This window comes from Hydra viridissima, unplaced genomic scaffold (assembly GCF_058129835.1).
Source record: "Hydra viridissima isolate aposymbiotic clone 2 unplaced genomic scaffold, HvirCarnegie_v1 scaffold_1, whole genome shotgun sequence".
In the NCBI taxonomy this organism is placed as follows: Eukaryota; Metazoa; Cnidaria; class Hydrozoa; order Anthoathecata; family Hydridae; genus Hydra; species Hydra viridissima.
In genome coordinates, this window is record NW_028324300.1 from 24,555,368 (window position 1) to 24,581,890 (window position 26,523).

General features: G+C 28.6%; 1 protein-coding gene and 4 long non-coding RNA genes across 8 annotated transcripts; 2 read left to right on the forward strand and 3 right to left on the reverse strand.

Moving 5' to 3' along the window:
* Positions 1-158: 158 nt before the first annotated feature.
* Positions 159-4,407, reverse strand: LOC149894050 (uncharacterized). Of its 4 annotated transcripts, none has more exons than XR_016449337.1 (5): positions 3,866-4,407; positions 1,898-1,954; positions 1,201-1,385; positions 775-964; positions 159-435 (listed from the first exon to the last, which is right to left on the reverse strand). It is a non-coding gene; the product is annotated as an uncharacterized LOC149894050 (long non-coding RNA). The 4 variants fall into 4 exon arrangements; XR_016449335.1 differs by having other exon boundaries at positions 1,898-1,968; XR_016449336.1 differs by having other exon boundaries at positions 3,645-4,407.
* Positions 4,408-10,563: 6,156 nt separating this feature from the next.
* On the reverse strand, positions 10,564-16,600 carry LOC149894051 (uncharacterized). Its single transcript, XR_016446301.1, has 3 exons — positions 16,495-16,600; positions 15,002-15,032; positions 10,564-10,679 (listed from the first exon to the last, which is right to left on the reverse strand). It is a non-coding gene; the product is annotated as an uncharacterized LOC149894051 (long non-coding RNA).
* Positions 16,601-18,180: 1,580 nt separating this feature from the next.
* LOC149894052 (uncharacterized) lies at positions 18,181-19,122 on the forward strand. The gene has a single exon (XM_090076893.1). It carries the CDS (start codon positions 18,181-18,183, stop codon positions 19,120-19,122), a length of 942 nt encoding a protein of 313 aa, XP_089933019.1.
* A 3,135-nt stretch (positions 19,123-22,257) lies between these two features.
* Positions 22,258-24,333, reverse strand: LOC149894053 (uncharacterized). Its single transcript, XR_016445347.1, has 4 exons — positions 23,991-24,333; positions 23,522-23,853; positions 22,500-22,658; positions 22,258-22,380 (listed from the first exon to the last, which is right to left on the reverse strand). It is a non-coding gene; the product is annotated as an uncharacterized LOC149894053 (long non-coding RNA).
* LOC149894054 (uncharacterized) lies at positions 22,506-24,876 on the forward strand. The gene is made up of 3 exons (XR_016445348.1): positions 22,506-22,641; positions 23,545-23,672; positions 24,682-24,876. It is a non-coding gene; the product is annotated as an uncharacterized LOC149894054 (long non-coding RNA).
* The last annotated feature ends 1,647 nt before the right edge of the window (positions 24,877-26,523 follow it).

Sequence of the window (26,523 nt, forward strand, 5' to 3'; positions counted from 1 at the left end):
AAATTTTTTATCATTACACTTTTATTTCCAGACCATTAAAGAAAAATATTTACAAATAAAGAACTAAAGATATTCTATTATTGTAGTTAATATTATTAAAGGTTTGAAACTAATATTGGCAACTTTAATTAAAAACAATATTGTAAAACGCTAATATTTAAAAACGTGGCGATTTATTAGATAATTATTAATAATAATAAAAAAAATTAGATTTATAAATAAAATCAAGAAAAATAAGCTTTTATAAATTTTCAAAAGAAAATAATAACTAAATATTCTTTTCATTGATTAACTGCAACTGATTTTTTTTAATCTTGCTTTTCGTCTGTCTATTTATTCGCCCATCTCCTTGATCATTTGCGCCCTGAAACCATCTTGAAACCATCGGGTAAATATCTTTATCCTTGGAATTAAGATACTGAACTCTTACTGCTGCTAAAAGAATAAAATGAAAATAAATTTAAAAACTCAATTTATTTTTTGTTTAAATATAAATTATTTTTAAGTTATTTTTAAGCTCTTATACGTATACTTTGCAAATCAAGAATTACATTAACTGGTTAGCAGTTTTAAAAATATGTGCATATGATAATAAGTTCAAGTCACCAAGGGAGAATATAATATCTTACAAATTCACAACTAATGACAACACTGGCAATTGTCATAAGTACTAACATATTATATTCTTTCTTAGTGTTGTAAACATATTTTTGTAAATATAAAAATACAGTTGACTTTAATAGACTAAAAATTTACATAACTAGTAATACTTACATAGTAAGCACTTTAACACAAAATGATAACATCGCAACTTAACCTTGCCCATTCCAGTAGCTATCATCTTACTTGAAGATCCATTTAGATTACATAAAACGCTAAAATTTTTGGAAAACATGGCTCCCAACACACATCATATGTATTTTGGACGTTCAACTTTACCGCCAATAGAACGCAGATATTCGACCTAAAAACAAATAATGCTACATATTACAACTTTTTTTATTTAAACTATTTTTTCAAAGGTAAATGAAAATGTAATGCGGTATAATATAACTAAGGTATTATTAAATTACCTTTGATAAATTACAATTATAAGACTTATAAAAAAACTTATCTTTGATCTTATAATTTAATAGTTACTAGTTTAAACGCAACCTGAAGACTGCTAGAAACATTATAATACAAAAAATAATTTCAAACTTTATAGAGAGCCATCTCAGATTTCATCTGTATCATAAGGTTAAGCCTCTCCAAATCTTCCTTACTTTCCATTGGAAGGCCAGGGGGAACAACAATATCTTCATTATCCAAAAAACTTTGAACTTCTAAAAACTTATTTTATTGCTCCAGTTCTGTTAATCTTAACTCCAAAGCTGCTAACTTCTCTATAAACATACATAAATAATTAAATAATATTTGATTGCATTTGAATCTTATTGGAAAACTGGTTTCAAAAACACAATCTAGTTTTTAAATTGAAGACATACATGGATAAAGGTGTTATGGAACTCAAATATTTGGAGTTAAAATTTTAAACATTCATGTTATTTATCCCTGTAGGTGAATTGATTGCTGTAAAAATGGTATTCTAGCACATTTTTGTGCTGTGTTATTAAGGCCATGGAAATGAGCATTATTTAAAACCTTTATCTGCATAAAAAAGTAGAAATGTGTATTTTTGTAAAATGAAATATGTATTTTTGTAAAGCCTTCATCCATTTATGACTTTAGTTAAAACACAAATTATTTTTTTTTACAAAAAATATAAATAGTTTTCTTTTGTCAATATATGTCAGCATCATAATCAATGTATGTATGCGTAACACATATACAATGTATAACAAGTAGTAAAACAAAAAAAAAAACAAAAAAACAAATAGTTTATCCAAAACCTTACTTTCCTGATTCCCAAAATTTTGAACAGTTTTCTCATAGTTTTCAGAAGTCGAAGTCCCTTTTAATAAAATGCTATAATTATATGCATTATATGAATATATATATATATATATATATATATATATATATATATATATATATATATATATATATATATAAATGTTATATATGCTTAATATGAAATGTATATGTCATATTGATATATATATATATATATATATATATATATATATATATATATATATATATATATATAAATGAACATATATATATATATATATATATATATATATATATATATATATATATATAAATGTTATATATGCTTAATATGAAATGTATATGTCATATTGTATATGCAATTGCATATACCATTTATTTATATACTGCATATATTATGTCAATATTGTATATGGCATATATTATATGCAATATATACAAAATACATAGGGATGTCTTCCAATATTTTTAGGTGGATTTCTCTGACTTTTCCCTGATATTTTCCTGATCTTCTACCTGTTTTCCTTGATTTAATTTAAAGTTACCCAAATTCAACTTCACAAAAATTGACCTAGATTTGTTTAGAAAAATGCTCTTCAACTGCAAAAATGTAAACAATAATACAACCCACACTAAATGTATCAAGTATTGATACATTTAATATGGGTTGTATAATTGTTTACATTTTTGCAAGTGAAGATTCAAGATTCGCTTGATGCAAGTGAAGTTCATAAAACTATCTGCCAAATAAACTTTTATATTACATGTACTATGTACAACTTATTTAAGTTATGTAAGTTTGATGAAGAGCCATTTTCCCTGATTTCTCCCTGATTTTTTTAAAATTCAACCTAATTTTCTTGATTATCCAAGATTTTTTGCAGATATCTGATTTCCCTGACTTTTCCCTGAATTCCCCTGATCTGGCAGACACTCTGTATATATATATATATAGATAGATAGATAGATAGATAGATAGATAGATAGATAGATAGATAGATAGATAGATAGATAGATAGATAGATAGATAGATAGATAGATAGATAGATAGATAGATAGATAGATAGATAGATAGATAGATAGATAGATAGATAGATAGATAGATAGATAGATAGATAGATAGATAGATAGATAGATAGATAGATAGATAGATAGATAGATAGATAGATAGATAGATAGATAGATAGATAGATAGATAGATAGATAGATAGATAGATAGATAGATAGATAGATAGATAGATAGATAGATAGATAGATAGATAGATAGATAGATAGATAGATAGATAGATAGATAGATAGATAGATAGATAGATAGATAGATAGATAGATAGATAGATAGATAGATAGATAGATAGATAGATAGATAGATAGATAGATAGATAGATAGATAGATAGATAGATAGATAGATAGATAGATAGATAGATAGATAGATAGATAGATAGATAGATAGATAGATAGATAGATAGATAGATAGATAGATAGATAGATAGATAGATAGATAGATAGATAGATAGATACAAACATACATACATATACATACAGAAATACACACATAAACATACTACTATACACGCACATATACATTTTAGCTGTATTTCAACTTTTGATAATAGTTAAAATAGAGCTAAAATGTCTTATACAAATACAACAATGGTTTCATCATAAAAATAAATTGAAAACTCAACCAATGTTAAAAATTATATCTGAATGTGTCACTAATGGATAAATGTAAAATATTTCTACTTACCAGCGTAACGGTTATATTAAGAGGTGTACGAGAGTTTGAGTTTAAAAGTTTAATTAAAGGGTAGAAAAAGCGTTTGAAAAAAAAAAAAAATGATAAAAAGCTTCAAACTAAACTAACTCTATTGAATAGTTTTAATCAATGAATGAATCTATTTGAATAATTTTAAAAATTAGTCGCATGGTCTAAGTGAATATATTTATAATATACATTTACAAACTTACGGGGAACTTTTACGATTCAAAAACACGCGGTATACAGTCGGTTAATGGTTGGCGAGAAATGCCAACAGTTAGCCAACTGTAGCCAATACTGGCCCATGAGTTGGACCAACTAAAGCGTGTTTACTGGGTCTCCTATAGACGAAATCATTAACGTCTCTCCCACATACACATCCAACACGCTCGAAAAAGAAACGATTTTTGAAACTCGATACAGCTGATCAGACTTACGCACCAAATCAAATTTCTTATCATCGCTCTCTTCTCCAAACTTAAAGCTCTCCCAAATAACACCGCTTGTCTCCATTGAAAACACCAACATCCCTTTCTCTAAACACACTCTAAATTCCGATGTTGGCTTTATCATCTTACACATTTCGCTAAACCTTGAAGCCGAAACTCTTCTCTTTGACCAAAAACAATAAAGCTCACTCAAACTCACGTTTTGAACGCTTTCCGTCGCCACCTTAATATTATACGCAAATTGGTCTAAAGTTCTCACCGCGATTTCAAAACTTCCCGCACTCAAAATAGACAAAGTCAACTCGCTACCATTTTTTACCGTTTTAAACACCTTGCTCACATAACTCTCAACACCCACATGCAACGGTTCCTCAAAATCAAACACGTACTCTTCAAAACGATCCGATAAAAGATCCACTTCAAACATTAAATTTATCGTTGTTTTTGTTGTCACACTTATACCTTCTTTACTTATTCGCAAACACACCATCCTCATGTTTTTGAACAAAAGATCAAACAACGCTTTCACTTCACCTGCATGCTTTGTTCGCGCTAAAAACATTTTTAAATAAGAAAAAATTTTTTAAATCTTTTAGATCCATGGAAATTCTTCGAATTTTTAAGTCACTGCGGTTTTTTTGATTCAAAAGGCTTAGAAAAAAAAACAACAAATATACAAATAACATGATTATTTTTATATCTTCTTTACAACCGCCATCTTGGATTAAATTAACAACATCACCATCACATCACTCCCATACTTAAGGGGTATCAATGCTCCAGAACCGGCATTCTATAGTAGTCATATATATATATATATATATATATATATATATATATATATATATATATATATATATATATATATATATATATATATATATATGACTCTCATTCAGAATAATATTTTACTTTCTTTATGTTATTTTAGTTACAGCCAATAAAGGCCTTGTCTGTTTTAATCTGAACTAATGAATTTGATTTCATTGAATTCTGATTAACGATTATGTACAAAGCTGTTATTTACAACTGTAGGTGGAATAATATAAGGTGACATGATAGTTTAGCGCATGCTACGGTGTGTATTTTTGTCTTGGAAAAGCAGAAATTTAATTATTTAATTTATAATTATTAAAAATTTTAATTTTACACTGAATATTCACAAATGAATTATTGCACTTTTCCGTAAATAAGCTTGAGAGGATGAGAGAACTTTTAGTTGTAAATTAGCTGTATATGAAAAACTTTTACCATTAATCAGGGTAAAAAAATAATTCAGCTAGCCTAAAAACCGCCGAGTTTTTTGATGAGCCAGCTATAAAATATAGGTTTAAAGGTTAAAAGAAAATTCTACAAACGGAAAAAAAAATTGATTTATGGTTTAAAAAGTTGAAAAGTACATGCACGTGGCCCTTTTCTTGGAGTGTTATTGATTAATGCAGTCAAATAGCATAATAATTCGCCTGCGCCGGAATTGTGGTCTGTCTCTCTACCAAGGTGTCTGGCCAGCTATTGGTAAAGCAAATTTTGCAATTTCTAAAAAAATCATATAAAATGATAGTTAAAAACTAAAAATATTGTAAAGACTACATTTTACATTCCCTTTTTATTCTATTATAACCATCTTTTATGACCATAATGTACAGAAAATTATTTAAAGAAACTAATAAAAATATTAGCTATAATAAATAAACTTACTGTAAAATCTACTAAACTATTTTTAAATGACATAAAAAAGCAACTAAATTATCTCCCTAAATTCAAACCATATTCTTTATTTAAAATGTTTTCCACTTTGATGCATAAATTTTTTTTGTAGCATTAAATTCATAACTGTTGTTTGGTTTTAGACAATATATGATCACACAACCTATATATATATATATATATATATATATATATATATATGTATATATATATATATATATATATATATATATATATATATATATATATATATATATATATATATATATATATATATAACCATATATGGTTATAATGATGATAGAACAAGTATTTTAAAAATATATGAAATTATTTTAATCAAAGCCCAAAATAAATTTCATTTGCATTGATATTATTAATTGATAATAGGCATTGATAAAAGATTATAATCTGGTTATTTTGAACATCATCTCACTTACAAAAAGGTTGATTAAATCTAAATCAAGTTTTATAAAGGTCTTAATCAGAATTACGAACAACGAGTGACCTGATTATTTCTTCAACTTATTTCTTTTACAGAATTCTACTGACTTTATTTGAATTTGAGACTATTACAACTTCTCTTTTCACTTAAAGGGGATGTTTACTTCACCTATGTAAGAAAAGTTTGTAGTCAAAAAGTTCTTAGAAATTTAAGTCAAACATAAGAATTAAAATCAACCATTTTTGTTGCCTTACACAACGGAAGTAGGCAAGGCCGGATTAAGGGTCTTGGGGCCGGGAGCCGAAAAATATTTGGGGCCCAATTCCTAAAAAAGTGTATTTAAAAATGAATGCAAAAAACATAACATTACTTTTTTATTTAAATAGAAACTTTTCTTGCTTTTTTATTTGCAAAATCAATTACAACATCTTGAAAATTTATATTTTTTAACAGTGTTCTTTCAATTGTCATTAAACAAAGAGCATTTAAACGATCATTTAACATTGAGGAACGGAGATCATTCTTAACTATTGCCATTTTTGAAAATGCTCTCTCTGCACTACAATTAGTAATGGGAAGAGTAAGAAAAATCCGATATGCGATGTCAACATTGGGAAAAACTGATTCTAACTTATTCCTACGAATTGCTTGTAAACATTCAAGTGCTGATATATTCTTCTCATTAGACAATTTCTTCATAACTTGTTGATGAAATGTATGAAACATTTCCTCTGCCCTGGTTTCCTCGGCTTTCTAAGTGTTTAGCAAGGAATGGATCAAATTTTGCAAAAAACTCTAAGGCCCCGAGAAAATTTCCATTACTGAAGCCACCTATTTCTTCTGAATCACCTCTAAGAGCTAGTTATCGACTGCACAAAAACTTCAAGCATTCAACAACTCTTCTCAGAACTTCTCTCCAGTAACGCTTTTCATCCTTCAACTGCTGTTTTAAATGAATATCAATTTTTCCTTTTAATGTAACTTTTCCAAAACAGTACTGGACTGCATCAGAATGCTGCTTGCTTTGTTCGTGTCTATGTATAGAACGCAGTCCATGCGCCCAGTCGTTGAATTCAGATCTAAAATTGTCGTCTGAATCTTAAAAAAGCAAGCAGAAGAAAGAAAATATTTTTCCTGTGGATGGTGAATAAGTAAGCCAGTCTCTCTTTCGAATTTGATCATTTTTCAACTTAAAAGAAAAATAGATAAGAGAGCAGCACTTTATTTTGGTGATTGTTACTTTTTTAGATTTTTCAAAACTTTTGTATTCAACATTTTGATCAGGAATTTCTTTTATAGAAATCCAGTAGCGTTGTGCTTCTTTCAAATCCGTCCACAATGCTGGGTCAGATTGACATATTAACAAACTGGACTAAAACAAAAAACAACGGTGCAGCTTAAGTTAACGATTAAAGATAATAATGCGTTTAATAATATTACTCATAACAAAAATAATAACAATAATAATAATAATAACAATAACAAAAGAAATAATAATAATGGTACTAACAATAATAACAATAAATTTAACTATTTATTCCTTCCTCTAAATTCAAAGCTATTCTTACATTGCCATATGACACATTTTTTTGCTGCGCTGTTGAATTGGATAACACCGATACATTGTTCATTGAAGAATTATCTGTTACGTTCTGCAATTGTGAAGTTTCTGCAGTTGGGTTTGATTCAGTTGACAAACATTGATTCTCCTCTAATGCTTTATAAGGAGATCGAAAAAAACTAGTCAAGTTTGGGATTTTTTTTAATATTGTTTGCTATCTGTCACATTTTTTTTTTTTCAGTTTGAGTTTTAAATTCCCGCTTAGATATTTTCTGTACATTATTGTCCAATTATTGCAAAAATAATTGTAATCTTAATTTATAACTCTATTGTGGTAAAAAAAAAAAAAGAAGTAAAAAACTAATATTTCAAAAAATATATAAAATATTTAATACATATTTACCAATAAATAAAAAAAAATAAAAAAACAAACAATTATTAATTTAAGTGATATTATTTGTTCTCAAATAAAGTAAAAAATTCAAATCAAAATGTCAATTCGCATTTCTTGATAAATAATGAAGCAGTTTAGCATTTAGCTTGTATCCGTTTATTTCACTTTTTCAAGTAAGTAAAAAAAGATAAAAATTGTTCGAACTTTTTTCCAATACAGTTCGAACGTGTTCAAGTTCGAACTTCTTTTTAAAAGTTTAGAGTTTTTATTTTTAATTACATGAGAAATTAATGGAATTAATTTGATTAGAAGTTATCAAAATTAATTTCCTTAGAAATTAATAAAATTAATTTAGAATGTCAAATCATATACAATAAAAAAAATAATATAAACGTTAAAAATCGGGGGCCCCACTGATACCGTAATTTTTGGGGGCCGGGCGCCTAAGCTCCCAGGAACCCGGGTTAATCCGGCATTGGAACTAGGTATACATAGTTTGATGACATCGAAAAAGCAGCGCCTCATGGGTTGTGCATGCATGACTGACGAGATAACAAAACGCGTAGAAATTTTATTTTGAGGAAAAAGACAACCATTACCTAGGATCGGATGGTTACGAGGTATTGCCAGTTACCCAACAATGTTTGTTTCGTCGTAAACATGTTAAAAATTTAAGTTAAATAAGGAAATTTAAATGGGCTGCAATTTAAATTTTTTTAAATTAACCATGATAAATCTGAATGTAAATGTTAACTGGTTGTTTTTATGGCAACCTAGAAGATTTCATCGTGATCATTTTTTTATGATTTTTGTTTCACAAGAGTTTATTTATGAGTTGGAAATGTTTTATAAATCTCAAGAGCAGGGCTATCAGTAAGTTTTCCTAAAAATAGACCCAACAATGTTTCTTAAAAGTACCAATAACAATTTTTAGACTTTTAGAAGACGTAGTCCTAGGAATAGGCCAGTTAGGGGTCCGGGGCGGGATTGTTGGTAGAAACGTTTTGCAAATCATCCTTATTCAAGATCATTATCGACATTCTAGAAATTAGAGTATGCCCCATACCTCTTTGAAACCTATCTTGAACAAAAAATTTTTTTTCAGACTTTTTTCACTTAAGATCATTTTAATTACTATGGAAACGGCAAGTGTAAATTGTATGAAAAATGAAATAAGTTAATATAAATAATTAGAGTTGAAAAAAACTTCATTAGAAAACAACCAAAAATTTCACGAAACAAATTATCTTATAAAATTCAAGCATTTTTTTACAAAAAAACGAATTTTTAAGCTATTATCTTCCTTTGAGAAAAAAAAAATGTCTACCGTTCGAACTTTTTTTTCGATTTTCCAAATTCCAATTTTTTTTTACTTCTTAACAACTAATAAAAAAAACTTTTCAAAAAATTTCGAATCTCATCTTAAAAACTCGATTTTTTTTTTAACTGTCGCCATTGACATCAACAATAAAACCAAGGTAATCTTTTTATATTTCCATTATTGTTATTACATTAAATTATTATCATTTTATTCTATTTCTGTGATTTTCTGAAGAATTTAAAAAAACATTTTTAAGTTTTAATAAACAACAAATATTTGCAAAAAAAACTCCAAATAAAAATGAAGATCGTTCCGTTTTTTTTCCACTTTTCATGTTTTATAAGAAAGTTGTTTTTTTTCTTTTTAAAATTACTTAACATTTCATTTCATAAATAATTCTTGCATTACTTATTTAACATTTAACATTTCTATTTAACATATTAAAAATATTTTTAACAATCAAAAGTATTTCGTATCACTTCAACTTTTTCAACTCTTTGATGTTATAAAAACATTCTTGTATTACATATACTTTTTACATATTTGCAGTTGTAGTTATTTTTTATTTAACATTTTAAACATTTTTTCGTGTTTCTTTAAACTCTTCGATATTGTTAAAACATTCTGCACAGTGGTCGGTAGAAATCATCAACCTCCTGAAATTCGAACCACGAAGCCATTCGCAAATATCGTCAATGAAGTTCGTGTCGTCGTGAAGGTAAAGATTTAATTCATCAGCGAGTCGAATCCACGGAAGAAAGAAACCTTCGAACTCGTTCTTTGATACGAAAGTATAATGGGTGCTTATCCGCAACCATTCAATTTTATGTGTCGGTGTCCATCCATCGATCTTCACTGGATGATTTAAATTGACATCACGAACGTTGGTCGAACTTAAAATGACAAGTTTTTTCTCATCCTCAGATAAAATATTTTTATCAACCCATAAATGATTCAACTTGCATCCTGCTTCAAAAAATTTCTGCATGAAATATTTCTCATGTGAAACTTCAATAGCATTTTTTCCATTTTTTATAACAATCCCCCACCGACGTTCATTAATTGATCTTTTCAAGTCCTCTGTAATCGACGCCTGCGCTTCAAAGAAGCATTCCAAGAACAACTTTCGATCAACTGAAGAAAGACCTTCATATGAAGAAAAATAAGATATTAATGTTATTATTAATATTTATTTGTTTGCAACAAAAATTAATCAAGATAAAATTTGAAAAATTTGAAAACGCAATATCGTGTTTAATAAATATGTGGATTTTATTTTTATATCAAAGAGATTAAAACAGTCCAAAAGATCACAAATTTCAAAAAAAAAATTTTATTTGTTAAATATTTGTCAAACAAATAAAAAATTTGCGAAATACAGAATCCAAATATTTTTTGAAACTTGTCGTACGCAAATCTCAAACTTTGGTTGCGCTTCTACCAATAGAAATACGAATAACAAATAAGCCAATCAGAAACTTGGCCAAAAGAATTAAAAAGCGCGCTATTTGATTTTAAAAAGAAACTAAAACATTTCAAATTTATAACTTCAGGCAAAGAGACATAAAGTAATTGAATTAACAGAGCTTTTTATCGCTTTTTCTCTAAAATCCAAACTAATAGAAATATAATCTACTCAAAACTAATTTTAACAACTGCGTGACACATAACAACAAAATCATTAACACTTCTTTCGCATCGTTCGTTCAGAAATCAACAAGAAAATGCAGATAGAGGTTTGCGATTTTCATCAATCAAACAACTCAACTCCTGCGGCGATGTTCTCATTTGAAAAACGTCCGTTTGCTCACAGAGTTATTTTAAAACATCAAACAGAGTGAGGGTTTAGTTGTAATTGAAAACTCAAACGTGGAATGTGGAACTACAGTTTGTAATCGCTCTCTAGGCTCACTTTATCATGTCACGCTTTACATATTCTCAGTTCTCCTGAAAATCTCTATATTCTTTTTATTCTCATTTTTCCTGAGAATATTAAAAGCATCTTATGACAATTCTTAAAAGTAAGAAGTTTTTATACTTTTTTTGGTATTTTAAACAAACAAAAAATACTTGCTTTCAATTTTGTAAAAATAGAAAAATTTTTGCATAATAATAAAAAAATCTATAACTCAATTCTTATCCTTCTATCTAAAGTTATAAGAGAGACTTTTGGTTAACAGAAGAGTTTGCTTCTGTTAACCAAAAAAGTCATAATATACAGAATGCAGGTAAAAAATGTTATTTATAAGTGAAATTTTAAAGTGAGGCTTTTCATTTTTAAATTTAAATCAATATCATAAGAAAAGCAGTCAGTCTGACTAAAGAAGACCACATGTTGAATAAGTAAAGAAACCAAAACCAGAAACAAAAAAAAAAAAAAAAAAAAAAAAAAACTTGCTAAAGTCTGATTTGCTCAACGCTTTATATAATTTGTTTCATTTCATCATTAAACGTAATATTATCATTAAACAATAATATCATTATTATCGTAATAGTATCATCAAACATAAGGTATTTTAAACGTTTCCTATATATTGCATATTACAATCCCAAGGGAGCCATTATATCTCTTTCGACTATATTTTGCAACCTTATTACAAAAAAGATTTCTGTTTTATTTTAAAGGTAATAGAGATTAACATCAATTTTCGTAGATTTTTAAATATTGCTGTCCGCGTATAGTACCCCAGTGGGCATGCGTCGTCCGCACGACGACCCACGGACGTCCTAAGGACGTCTGGACGTCTAACGGACGTCCTACGGACGCCGCGCGGACGACGCATGCCCATTGGGACACATTGGATACAAGCTTATGTATTAACTGCAAAGTATAAAATCTAAAACCATGCGTTGAAATAAGTGATTAAAAATATTCTCTAAGGCTTAAAAACAGGGTTTGTCTCGCTGCAGCTACAAAAGTTCTAGAAATATCAAGAGATCATTTCAGCTCTTTACAGCCAATCCCCAAATATTTTTATTTCTGAAAAACCCAACATCGAGTAGCAATCTGTTTTACAAAATTATGACAAAAAGTCGCTAAATATTCTTTTTTTAATTTCTAAAAAATCACATTCTATTTTCCCTTACACCCCTCATATATTAAATATAAAAAAGAATTTCTAAAAAATAACTTTCAATTGAAACATTAAAACTCTGATATCAAAAACTCATCTTTTTGAACTCTTGTTACATTTTCAGGGGGTAAAAACTGCATGATAAATAAAGCCGATTTTGAGTTCAGATTCAAAGTGTCGTTTTTAAAGGGAACGATTAAGTTCAACAAGTCGATAAAAATAGAGAATAGAACTGTTAGAGTCGAAACAACAGCGATGCGCTTTATTTTAGCGGTAAATTTATTTTTCTTTATCGAAAGAAATTTGCTTACAAGAGAATAAATAATTTAGAGACTTAGCTGAGAAGAGAAAAAGGAGCTACTACCCTCCCAGCAAAGCACACAACGTTGAAATAACGTTGATCAACGTCGATCAACGTTATTTCAACGTTGTGTGCTTGCTGGACTATCTTATCTATTTTTTTTAACCTAATATCCTATTTTTCAAGGTATTTCTAAATCCTATTTTTCAAGTGGTGCTTTCTGTTACTAATGTTCAATTTCGAACATTTTCCTTCACTAATACTTTATGAACTTAGGGCCGAGGTGAATGCAGCGATAAAAATGTCAACAACTTAAAGTTTAGCTTAAAGCGTTGTTAGGGTTGTAATAACTCTTAATGCTTGTTGTTAGCTGCAATTTTACTAACACAATTTGTTTTTGTAATTTTATAAAACCAATGTCAGCAAGTCAACATCAGCTAAACATCCTCCCAGAGTAATAATTTTTACTTCTTATTTTAACAGGGTAAGAAGGGTGCAACTTTTGATTAAAAGGGACTGCAATGAACTTCTTGTATTTTAATATTGTGGGTTTTCAATTATTCAAAATGAAGTCACTAAATAAATGGAAGAATTTATTTTTAAAGAAATGCATGTTTTTAAGTTTTTTAATATAGTGGATTTTCAAGAATGCAAAAATAAGTCCATAAAAAAGTGGAAGAATTTATTTTTAAAGAAATGCATATCTCAAAGTTGATTTTCTAATTTTTTTTTTTCCACTTCTAATATGCTAAAGGGAGACGTTTCCGTAAAGCTTTAAAGGTGAGTAGGGTATGGGTGGGGAAGGGGTGTTTTAGTGAGAGAGAGAATTGATTAGACAAAAGAGTTTACATAAAACTTGAATAGGAGGTTATTTGGATGTATCACTCATGCTCGTATGTATTTTGGTTATATGGGTGTATCGCCCTCAAGAATTGATATACTCATAAGGCCGAACGAAGTCGATTTTTGAAGGCTAGTAAAGTAAAACAAAAGTGTAAATGATTCTATTTTTCGAAACTCTGATGGGTTTTTATCACATTAAAAACTAATTTTCACAAAGAATTTCAAGGGATCTATGAAAGCATAAAATCAACTCTTTTTAAGTCAAACTACACGAATAATACTACAATTAACCTTTACAGTTTCAAATTTACAAGGAAAATGAAAGTTTTTCAATATAAACATTTACAATTGTCTTATACGCATTGCTAACCTATTGATACCTAACAAATTAATAACTAATTATTTTCTAGAAAGGTTTTTTCTAGGGTAGGGGAGGGGTGTTTTTAGAGAGAAGTTGTTTAGACAAAAGAATTAACATAAAATTAGAATAAGAGGTTATTTGTCTCCCTCTTGAATTGATCTACTTACAAGTTCGAACGAAGTCAATTTTCGAAAGCTAGTAAAGTAAATCAGAAGTGTAAATAACTCAAAATTTGTCAAAATGTTTTGCTGATGGTCTTTTGTCACAGTGAAAACTTTGATTTTTAAAAGGAATTTCAACGGATGAGTGAAAGCATAAAACCAACTCTTTTCAAGTCAAACTACACGAGCAATACTTCAATTAATGTTTACGGTTTCAAATTTAAAAGGAAAAGGAGTGTTTTTCAATAGAAACATTTACAATTGTCTTCTACCTACTGATACGTAACAAATTGATAACTAATAACTATTTTCTCGCAATTTAACAAAGTAATAAAACTGACACTGAAAAGGAAACCTCAGAAAATAGAAAATATGTTAAAGTTGAAGTAAATCATAAAACGAGGCTATCAAATAAAACTGACAAAACAATCCATCTAATGAGAGCCATTTTGTTCATAAAAATCTTCACTATCTCCCTTCAGCTATTGAAACTTTCTTTAAAAGAGTTTCTTCCCGTGTTTTTATAGAAAAAAGATCATTTTTAGCTAGAAATGCTCAATGGTATTTTGCAAATGAGACAAGAAAAGTAGTCGAATTCATAATTATTTTAAAGTTGTGGCGCGGAAACGAACCGAAGAAATGTTCTCGAAAATAAAGCAATCGCATTTCCAAAGCATTGATCACGTAAAAGTTTCCCTAAACAAATTAAAATAATAAATAATTTTTACCACTACGACGGACGAACTTTTAGTAGAAAATCTAAAAAAAAAAGTATCAAATTTTATTATATAAAAATAGGGAGTTTTGTCACGTGATATTTTATCGCGGAAAAAAATATATCGTACGTTTTTGAAAAACTTTGTCTAAAAAACGCAACAAATGAATTTATGTAGGTGTCGAAGAATGAAAACCCACCCATGAAAATAAATAGTATATATGTATATATAGATGTTATTTTTTTTAGAAAAGGTTGCACTACAATAATTTTTTTGGGGACATCGTTTTGCTTTAAATGTTTCAGTTTTATTTATATACAAGTAAATTAAGCTAATTCTTTCGTCCCCACATAAAAATAGATTCTGCAACTATTTACTTATTATGTCAATCAGTTGTTTTTTTTGTTTTTGGTTATCTAATAGGGTGGGTTTTTTGTTTTCTAAGTAGAAATTTTATAAATTTCCCCCGTCTTTAGATATTTTATTGTTAACGCAACTTTTTGCTCAAGAAAAAAAAAAGATAAAGTTTTTTTTTTTCGGTGCCAAAAGTTTTAACGAGATACTTTACGGAAATATTTCATAAAGTGAATATGAATTGAAAATATTAAAACACGAATATCTTTGGAACTAAATAAGCTACAGAAGTGGTTGATACCATTTTGAAAAGAAAATATATTAAGGAATCCAATGCATTTTAAATAAAAAAGATTTACATTGGCTATAAAAATTGCCTAAGATCCCTACTCAAAGTCTTATTGTAAGAAGTTTATTGAAAGAAAGACAAAGGTGGGTGACGTTATATAACACGAAGGTCAAAATTTTGTCGCGAAACATCGAATCAATGATATATAATAGATGTCTAACTTGCGGGATTTTATTGGACGAAAAGTGAAGTCGCTTTTTTTGTTTACAAATTGAATCCGCCATTTGTAATAAGGGCAAAAGCTATATCCGACGTGCGAAATAAAAGTTAAAAATGCATGTTTTTGCCAGAATTAGAAATGGCTTCCACGGCTTCACTTTTCGGATCGAAGTTAGACATCTAGAATATATAATATACCATTGCTTCGAATAAAGTCCTTGTTTACAGAAACAAGAAGCTGAATATAGCTTTAACTTGAATTTTGGAGAAAACTCCCGATCTGCTAAAGTTTTGTCTTAATATACGTATTGATGTAAAATCAAAAAGAACATTCTCATATTACAAATCGCTCTAAATTCTTTCGCTTCCAAACTGTTTTGATCTTTCATTTAATCTCTCATCATCACAAACTGTAAAGCTGTTTGTGATGATGAGAGATTAAAGTCAAAACAAAAAATAAAAAATATCACTGCGGAGAGGGCACTCACTTACATAACTCGTCAACTAATGACAACTTATTGAAAGAAGCTTTTTTTTTTATATAAAACCCAGAAAATGGTTTAATTTCCTTCAAGTTATGAGAAAAAGAAAGTTGGAATAACATTGTTGTAACAGAATGAATTCAAATATAAATTAAACTTACAAAAGAATTTTTTTAATCTTCTCTTAAAATATTTTTATCCTTCTTGATCGTGCATCTTCTTCCGATATGATTCTCTATTTATTTTAAAACCCTCATCATATTTTCTTCCTTTTTGCATATAGTTGATGCCTCCCTCTTCTTCACTAAAGTGAAGAGTGCTAATTTGTAAGAAGATGGAGCCAGATAGTTTTCAACTTGTTTAGGTATGATTATTTTCTGGCACGAATAAGCATGGCTGTATGCTGATATAGTTATATCTATTCTCGTTTTCTGCTTCTCAAGTTAGTAATAAATGAACTTCAGAGTTTGCTACACCTTTTGCCATTTCACTTTCTAACACACCAGCCATTCATTTCTTCAATCCTATTTATTTACAAATAGTCATCAACCTAAACTGTTAATATATGTAACCTATCATATGTATATTGCCTTTTTCGGTCAAAACTTTACACAAATCATTTGCAAGTTCTTCACTCGTTTTCCAATCTTATGATATTATTATGCCCTACTTCTTGTTTTCTGCAGTTTCTGCTGTCAGTTTTAACATGTTTTCAAGCAAATTTCTCATCTTTAGTCTTCTGCAATCATTTTAAGTGGTTGAAGTTTTATTTCAGCTAAAACTTTAAAAGTTTAAGCCTAATGAAAACTTGCAAAAAGTTCCCAGTCGGCATATCTAGTATTGTAAATACTCGGAGTATTGATCACGTATAACATACCGCCGTTGATGCCAGAAAAATACGCATTTAGTTTTAAGTTTCGAATTCGAGTTCAATACTACTTATTTATCAAAAATGCGTATTATATTATATTTGATCATAATCGGGTACGATATCGTGCCCGAAAGATTTGTTTTTCATATTTCATATATTATTTCATTTGTCATAAAAAGCACATAATAACCGATTTGTTTTTTTCAAATAAAATTTGGTTTATGTAAAGGTGGTAAATCATATTTTGTTAATATTAAATACTTAGTTATACTTGGGTTTTGCCATAAATTGGCTTTGCTAAGTTCTTTAAAACTGTGACAAATTATTTTTTTTCGGCGCTACTCCACTTTCTCCCCCCCCCCCCCCCCCCCTAATTTTATGATTGATTCTGATAGAGAATTTTATGCTGATTAAGAATCGTATAAAAACATGGGTCTCAAAATCAACGGAAAGTGCTCTAATCTGATGTCGAAAGTACAAAAATATACCACAAATCGCTAATATTCGCCATCTTGAAAAGTGATTTTTTTTTGTTTAAAAGTTATCCTTTCAAAGTATCAACAGCCTGGTTTTTATTTTTTATATAAAAGATTTCGAATAAAAGAACAAAGAACCGGTGCGTTAAGTTTCATAATCAGGTGTATTGACCGCATTTTTTTTCTCTTACCAGGTAATGAAATTCAATGGCATTTACTCTTATCGCGTCAATTTGCTTCAACTGGATTCTTAGTTTGTTAGCTTGAGTGTCTTTTAAAACTTTTGTCAAATAAGTTGAAAAATTCTTTCATTGATTATATTTTACAATTCACTTTAAAACAAGATAAAAATTTTTTAATTATAAAAATAATTCTTTAAAACTATTGACTTTCTTTTAAAACTTCAAGTTAACCCCCCGTGAATTCATTTTCATTATGTTTGTCATATAAAAAGGAGTGCTTCAGAATAGTTTTTCTGCTTCTTCATTTATCTACATATCATGGCTCTTCGAAGACCAACAATAGACGTTTTTGACTCACTTTCTTTGACAGAAATAGGAGCAAAATTCAAATACGATATCGAAGCTACAATTCACTGGTGCAGAACTTATGGTTTACTCGCTGAAAGCATGAATTGTAGTGTATGTAACGTGCCCTGCACACAGCAAACAAAGAATGGGTCAGTTGATCAAGTTATTTGGAGATGTCCAGTCAAGCGCTGCAAAAGAACCTTTAACATTAGAAAAGGCAGCTTCTTTGAGAAATCTCACCTACAATTGTGGCAAATATTGGGCTTAACTTACGCTTGGAGTAGAAGTGCAGGTAAGAGCCGGGGATTATCAATAAGTGATTTAAGGCAAGAGTTAAATATCGGAAACGACAGCACCATTGTTGATTGGAATCAATTTTGCAGAGACATTTGCGTCTCATATTTCCTCAATAACCCTGAGCCAATAGGCGGTCCAGGGTGCATTGTTGAAATAGATGAATCTGTTTTTTGTCGAAGAAAATATCAAGTTGGTAGAATAATCCCGCAGCAGTGGATATTTGGTGGGTATGAACCTGCAACGAAGAAAGGCTTTTTGATTCCTGTCCAGAACCGCGATGCTGCAACATTAATTCCTATCATACATCAATGGATACTTCCTGGCTCTATTGTCTGGAGTGACATGTGGAGAGCATATAATGATTTGCAAGCTCCAGCATATTTACATGGTACCGTTAACCACACCCTCAACTTTGTAGATCCACAGACAGGTGTAACAACAAATCACGTGGAAGCTATGTGGTGTCGAGCAAAAGCAAAATTCAAATCAATGATGGGGCCAACTAATCGCGAAATGGTAGCTGATTATTTATCCGAGTTTATGTGGATGCAGAGATTTTCCGAACACCGGTTTTTTCACTTTTGGGATCAAGTTTTAACAGCATATCCTGTTTGACATCCTGTGTGCATCAAACGTAACATACATTATAATTCATGCCTAAGGTTGTGTAAATCAAAAAACGGCTATTTTCATAGCCACACAAAATTATTAAGAACATTTTTTGCAAAGAACATTAAGAAAGCCCTTTTTTATTACTCCATGAAAGTTTGTCTTTCCAATTAATTTTTTTCTTTAATAACAAAAAAAAAAAAATAACCGAAAAAATAATCGTAAATTCTGTTACAAAACTAAATTTCATAAGAAGGAATCGCAATTTCGCAAGAGCGACACGTTTTATAACTTTATAACTCGATCGTCTGCCTGATAGCTCTGGAAAGAACTTACGCGTCTATATTAGCCATTCCAGACGATTTTTTTATAATTCAAATAAACATATACAATGATTCTTACGTCGCGAAAATAAAAATAAAAAACGTCATAAAATATGCGAAGGAATATAGATATATATATACATAATTTCTGTATACAAATCCTTAGAATCTATTCTTCAAAAAAACATAAATAAATACTTGTTATAAAAAGAGAAAAGAAAATAAAAAGAAAATTTCGTGTTTTTTGTCAAACGTCAGATGTTTTTCGTTGAGCCGTGGAATCGCTATCTATATTAAACCAGAAAAAATTCCTTATAGTAAAAACCAGGCTGGCAATGTTTTGCGGTTAAAAACAATATCAACCGTAAAGTTAGTGAATTCAAGATGGCGAATATTAGCGATTTGTGGTATATTTTTGTACTTTCAACATCAGATTAGAGCACTTTCCGTTGATTTTGAGACCCATGTTTTTATACGATTCTTAATCAGCATAAAATTCTCTATCAGAATCAATCATAAAATTAGGGGGGGGGGGGGGGAGAAAGTGGAGTAGCGCCAAGAAATGGCTCCTTATACGGCACTTTTCGTGTGAAACTTTTAAAATATAATTTCCAACCGTTTTGACAATTGAATCAGTGTTTTTTAAAAGGGCTGATTTGACATTTTTTTTAAAATTCACTTTTTGTGTGTTTTGTGTCCTTCTATGATAGCTTCATCAGTTTATGTTAAAAATGTGTTTAAATTTTATCTTCTTACAGAAATAAAGCCACCTGAAAGTTTTTGATTTTTTTTTAAAAGGCAAATTTGTTTCAAATATGCCCTTTTTTAAAAAAATCACTCTCCAGCTGATTCGTATTTTTAGCCGCAATACGCGGAAAATATAAACAATTTCGATTTCGAAATATTCGATTTTTTTTAAAAGGGCCAATTTTTCGAAATTTCATTAATTAATTGTTAACAAACGAAATGTTATAACAATTATCAAAGTGTACTAAGATATTACTCTTGCATATATTTTTTAAAAATATATTACACAAATTCTGTATATTTAATATTAAAAGATATAAAGAGTTTTTTTTAGTTTTCTCAAAAACGGGTTTTGAGCAAACCAGCCGTTTTAAAAAACACTGATTCAATTTTGTTCGACTGTTACCGCTTTAAATTGACATACTTTTAGTTTACTTTTTTATAATACTTTAAAATATTTTTTGTTGCTTCAGCAAAGAAATAGAAAGCGAAAATATTATTATTTCAGTTTGAAAATAAATTATTTTTGTATCAAAAAATCTCACGGGACTTTTAAATAAAGTTGAGCGCTCTTTCAATGCTTTTGGTCAAGCTTCTGATTGGCTGAATTGTTTATCGTATTTCTATTGGTTGGAGCGCAACTAAAGTTTGAAAACGGCGTATGACAAGTTTCAATAAATATTTTACTTTTGTATTTCGTAAATTATTTATTTGTTTTATAAATATTTAGTAAATAAAAAATATTTTTTGAACTAATTTGGGATCATTTGAACTGTTTTGATGTTTTTTATAAAGAAAATAATATCCGTTTTATATTTATTTAACACGATATCGTGTTTTCAAATTTTTGAAAGTTGATTATCTTGAGTCACGGTCGTTTGGTAGCGCTATGTTATTGTACGCATGCGCAAATTTTACGGAAAAAAATCAACGCTTTCAAAATGGTTACGGCCCTTAGCAACGAAAATAATTTTTCTCTGGAAACCAAGTAGTTGGATATTCTCCAATATAAATAATTTTTTTTGTTGCTGTTTTAATTTAAATTAGTTTAACGATAACCCGGTTGTGTACTAAAACACTTAAAACAAGAGAAGGAACGTCTAAACATTCGTTAATATTTGTTGTTGAGAAAGATGGCTGGTTAACTACACGTGATTTGTTTACATTTTTTGTACCCTACGTTCTAGGTTTTTAATCGTGGAAATTTAACCATATTTCTTGAAAAAGTTTGAGGAGACCTTCTTCTATTTATTTCTTATGGCTGTTCTTAGCATTCAATTTTTTTAATGGACAAAAAAGGCACTTTTCTGCATTACCTTATTGACCATTATAGCTACATTTTATTTGCCTTTAGTAGAGACAAATAAAAGAAAAAAGGAAATATATATTATTAAGAAATGTAAAATGCTGTTGCCAAAAGTGTTTTTAACTATGACAATTTTCGTTTTTTCTCTTTCTTTTTTATAATTCTGGAATTAACACCCTACTTTTAGGATTAGTTTTTTGGTGGTAAAATTTTTGGATGCTTTTTAACCGCTTTGTTGGGCAAGGGATAGATTGATAAATACGCTTTAAATTGTTGAACTCAAGATAAATTGATTCTCCACCCTTTTTCGCCATACAATCCAAAGCCAGCGCCCCATTTTTTCAAAAAGGGAATAGCGTGATCTTCCAACATATGTAACTTCGAGGCACTAAAGCCTTAGGTCAAGTTGTGCGATAAAAATGCATTAGCTCAAAAATATTTTTTTCTAAAGAAAATATGATAGCAATATGAATCATATTGTACTTTTAATCCCAGCTTTATAAGTTAAATCATCATAAATCATCAAAATTATCTTGCGAGGCATTGTTGTAGTTTCAGTATACTCTTTAACCTCAATAACAATAAACACGATAAATTTCCAAAGCTCTTTGAGAAACTCATTATAAACAGAAAGAAAAAAAAATCAAATAAAACTTATTAAGATTATTTAATACTTCTGTATTACTAAATATATACTACTACTACTACTACTTCTATTGTCATCGTATTTTTTGAGTAGAATATGGTATAGCATGCAGAAAATTTATGAAAGTGCAGTTTATGTTTTGTAATGATTTTGACTGCTTTCTTGTGCAGACTTGTCCCAGAGAATCCTTCATCATAAACAAGCTTTGAAATAGAATTACATAACTTTAGCATAGAGTTTTTCTAAAAAAGAAAATTGTCTCTTTAAAAGATATATTGCATGATTTTATATTACTTGTTAATATTGTTATTAAAAATAATGTTTCAGATTTGGAATAAATTAATTTATAAAAGAATGGAACCTGAAGCATTTTATGCACATGATTTCCGATAAAACTTTTTCCATGGTATGCTTGTCGCTGAACTTTCAGTTTTTGCAATGTAGCTTCAATCTGTTGTGTGCATGGTCCCTCACCTTTCTTCAGTGTAGATTCAAGCTCCAGAGTATTACACTGTTTTGTCTATAGAAGTATTATAATTGCTTTTAAATTAAGATTAATAAATAGTAGTTTTCACGAGGAAACATTGGTTAGGAATAATCCAGATATAACATGTAAAATGATTAAGGTGGTACTACCTATAAAATATCAAAATTTTTCAATTTTTTTACTTTATAAATTTGAATAATATAATTATTGTAGATTTCAAAAATGCATATTGTTTATATGTTTCTTAGTAAAAAAATGACCTAAATTGTCAGTCATAAGAAAATGTTTTTGTAATGATAACTGACATGTGTCTTGAATGTTTCAGAGAGATTTTATTTTGTTTTCTTGCTTTCTGAGTTTTTCAACTTTGAGCAAGGATATCTTTTTAACTACTTGGAGATTATACCTAAAATATTAAAGGTTACTTTTGAAGGGTTTGACCAAAATAAGGTTTTTACAGTTTGTTGTTCTTGAGATAATGATATTTACAGCACAGATTTTACAATAAAAATAAAAACCATTATTGAAAATGCCACCATTTTGCATCTATGAATGCTTTGATGGTGATTCTGATCAAATCCCTTAATCAACATGTTAACCTTTTTGCAAAAATTTAGACTCAAACTATGACTAGTTAAGAAGAAATTATTGTCTAAAAATGCAGTTAAAATTGCATATTAATTTCTGACTCTGCATGTTTATGGGCACATTAATAGTTTTTTATTTATTTATGCTGAAAGTTTTTTCATTGTACATGTATTTAATCAAATATTACACTAAAAATTAAAGGATTAACAGTTTTAGTTTTTATAGGCCAGTACCAATTTAAAGCAGAACAATAATTCTATAAAAAACAGGATCATGTTGTCAATGCTTCATTTTAAAAAAATGCTTACATTTCCTTTTTCCTTTTCTTTAGAAAATCAAGTTGAGGGAAGTAAATTGACTTAATAGTTTCCACATTATCAGGATTATTTAATTAGCCATTTCCATTGCAACATTCACCAGCTGTATTTGTTCATCAAGATTAAAAATAGAACTTTGAAGGTCTGACAGTTGTTTTTGCTTTGATATAAATTCATGATATTTTTCATAACAGATGCTGCTATCATTTTTTAATACTTCTTCTAATACCATTAAAATATTTAATTTCATGGGCTTCTTTTACAAACATGTTGAAATATTTAAGATAAATCCAAATAACTATGTGTAGAGTTGGTATAGAAACCTAGATATAAATGTACGTGTATGAGTTATGATTTTAAAAAATTAAATCAACTTTTAGTGACATTGTACAGCAAATCAATTATCACTAGTTAAAATTGAGTTAAATGAGAGAAATGATTTTAACTGATCTAGAGTTACCTTCAAAATTGATTCTGTTATGACTTTATTGAAACTTTTTACATCTTTCTTGAGATCCTCATTTTACATAAATTTTTGATAATTGGTTTGAAGACTTTCAAGAGTGCAACATTCTATTTTTGTTCTTTCTTCTTTACTAAGTTTCATGTCAAAAAAAATACTATAAGTTGTTCAAATTAAATTCACCTTTTAATGTTGATTTTCTTTTATAATAACTAATCTTAAGCTCCTGAAATACAATAAAGTGCACAAAGAAACTCAAATCACCTAAATATTGTAATTTTGATATCCCTAGATATATAAAAACTTCATATATGTATTTTTTGAAATCAGTAAGACTACTACATATATACATATATACATATATCTACATATACATATACATACATACATATATATATATATATATATATATATATATATATATATATATATATATATATATATATATATATATATATATATATTACTTGTTTCTCTTACTTATACTTCATTCTTTGCAGGTCTTCTATTTGTTCTTGATATCATGTCATGACTGCTTTGATGTTGACTTTTGCCTTAAAAAAATGTTGAAAATGATAGTAATTTTTTTACTATTTAGATTTAAAGCATTTATAATCTGGTAGCTCAACTTAAAACTCCCTCCAACACAATCTCCTACAACTTTAACTTGAATATCTTTAAAATTTAGAGAATACGAATTTATAAACAACGCTAGCTCCATGAGTCGTGGCGCTTGTATATAGTTTAGAACCAGTCAACACCAGTGTAATATTGTCATCACTTGTTAGCCATCAACCTTAAGTAAAAAAATTGAATGCTCAGTAAAACTTGCTTTGAAATGTTGTATATAGATTAAATTTCAGTATTTTAAAAAAAATCTGGATATTCTACGATCAGATTTTATTTTATTTTGACTTAAAAATTCTCAGTTTTTACCTTTATCGACAGCTGCTTTTTCAGTTCTTAACAATCGCGCGCAATTAAATTTCAAGGTTTTTTTAAGACATATGTATACTTTGCTTATTATAAGAACTATCCCAATTTACATTTTTTTAAGAAGATTTCTATTTGTAAAATTATTTGAGAAAACGTTAGGATTGCCACGATTGATAAATGATAAATTTTTTTCATGTTTACATCGCTTTCGATTTCTATTTCTGGAGCATGCGCATAATAACATAGCGCTGTTTCGCTTTATGTAAACGACCGTGGAGTAATTGTTGTTGCAAATAAATAAATATTAATAATAATATTAATATGTTATTATTATTATTCTTCAGATGATAAATGCAAGATGTTCATTGAATGCTTCTTTGAAGCGCAGGCGTCGATTACCGAGGACATGAAAAAATCAATCGATGAACGATTGTGGAGTATTTATATACTCGATGGAAAAACTGCTCGTGAAGTTTCACATGAGAAATATTTCATGGAGAAATTTTTAGACGCAGGATGCACGTTGAGTGAATTATATGTTTTTAAAAAGATTTTATCTGAAGATGAGAAAAAACTTGTCATTTTATGTTCGACCAACGTTCGTCATGTCTTTTCTCTATCATCCAGTGAAGATCGATTGTTGGACACCGAAGCATATGATTAAATGGTTGCGGATATACATCAGTCGTACTTTCGTATCAAAGTACGAGTTCGAAGGTTTCATCCCGTGGATTCGATTCGCTGAAGAATTAATTCTTTTACTTCACGACGAGACGAACTTCATCGACGACATTTGTGAATGGCTTCGTGGTTCGAACTTCAAGAAGTTGGAGATCGAGTACCGTGAAAAAGATTTTTATAACATCGAAGAGTTTAAAGTAAGAAACACGAAAAATGTTTAATATGTTAAATAAAAAATAAATACAAATGTAAATATGTAAAATGTATATGTTCTACAAGAAAGTTATAACAGTTTATAACATCGAAGTTTATAACATCGAAGAGTTGAAAAAGTTGAAGTGATACGAAATACTTTTGATTGTTTAAATATTTTTAATATGTTATATAAATATGTAAAATGTATAAATAATTCAAAAATTATTTATGAAATGAAATGTTAAGTAATTTTAAAAAAAAAAACGAGTTTCTTTTAAAACTTGAAACGTGGAAAAAAATGAAAAGATCTTCACTTTTATTTGGAGTTTTTGTTGCGAATATTTGTTGTTTGTTAAAACTTAAGGAAGTTTTTTAAATACTGCAAAAAATCACGGAAATACAATAAAATGATAATTATTTCATGTAATAATAATGGAAATATAAAAAAATTTGGTTGTTTTTTTGTTGTTGTCAATGGTAACAGTTATGAAAAAATATTCGAGTTTTTAAGATGAGATTCGACAATTTTTTAGAACAGAAAGTTTTTTTTGATGTTGATATAAAAAAAGAGAAAAAAAAAATTGGAACTCGGAAAATCGAAAAACAAAATTCTAGCGAATTTTTTAAAAGCTTCGAAAACATGGTTTGAAAAAAACTTTCAGTTGTTTTCAAACCATGTTTTTTTCAACCCCAATCATTTATGTTGACAGATTTTATT

Coding starts and splice junctions, on each gene's coding strand:
- LOC149894052 (XM_090076893.1), top strand. CDS start 18,181: ATGGCTCTTCGAAGACCAACAATAGACGTTTTTGACTCACTTTCTTTG.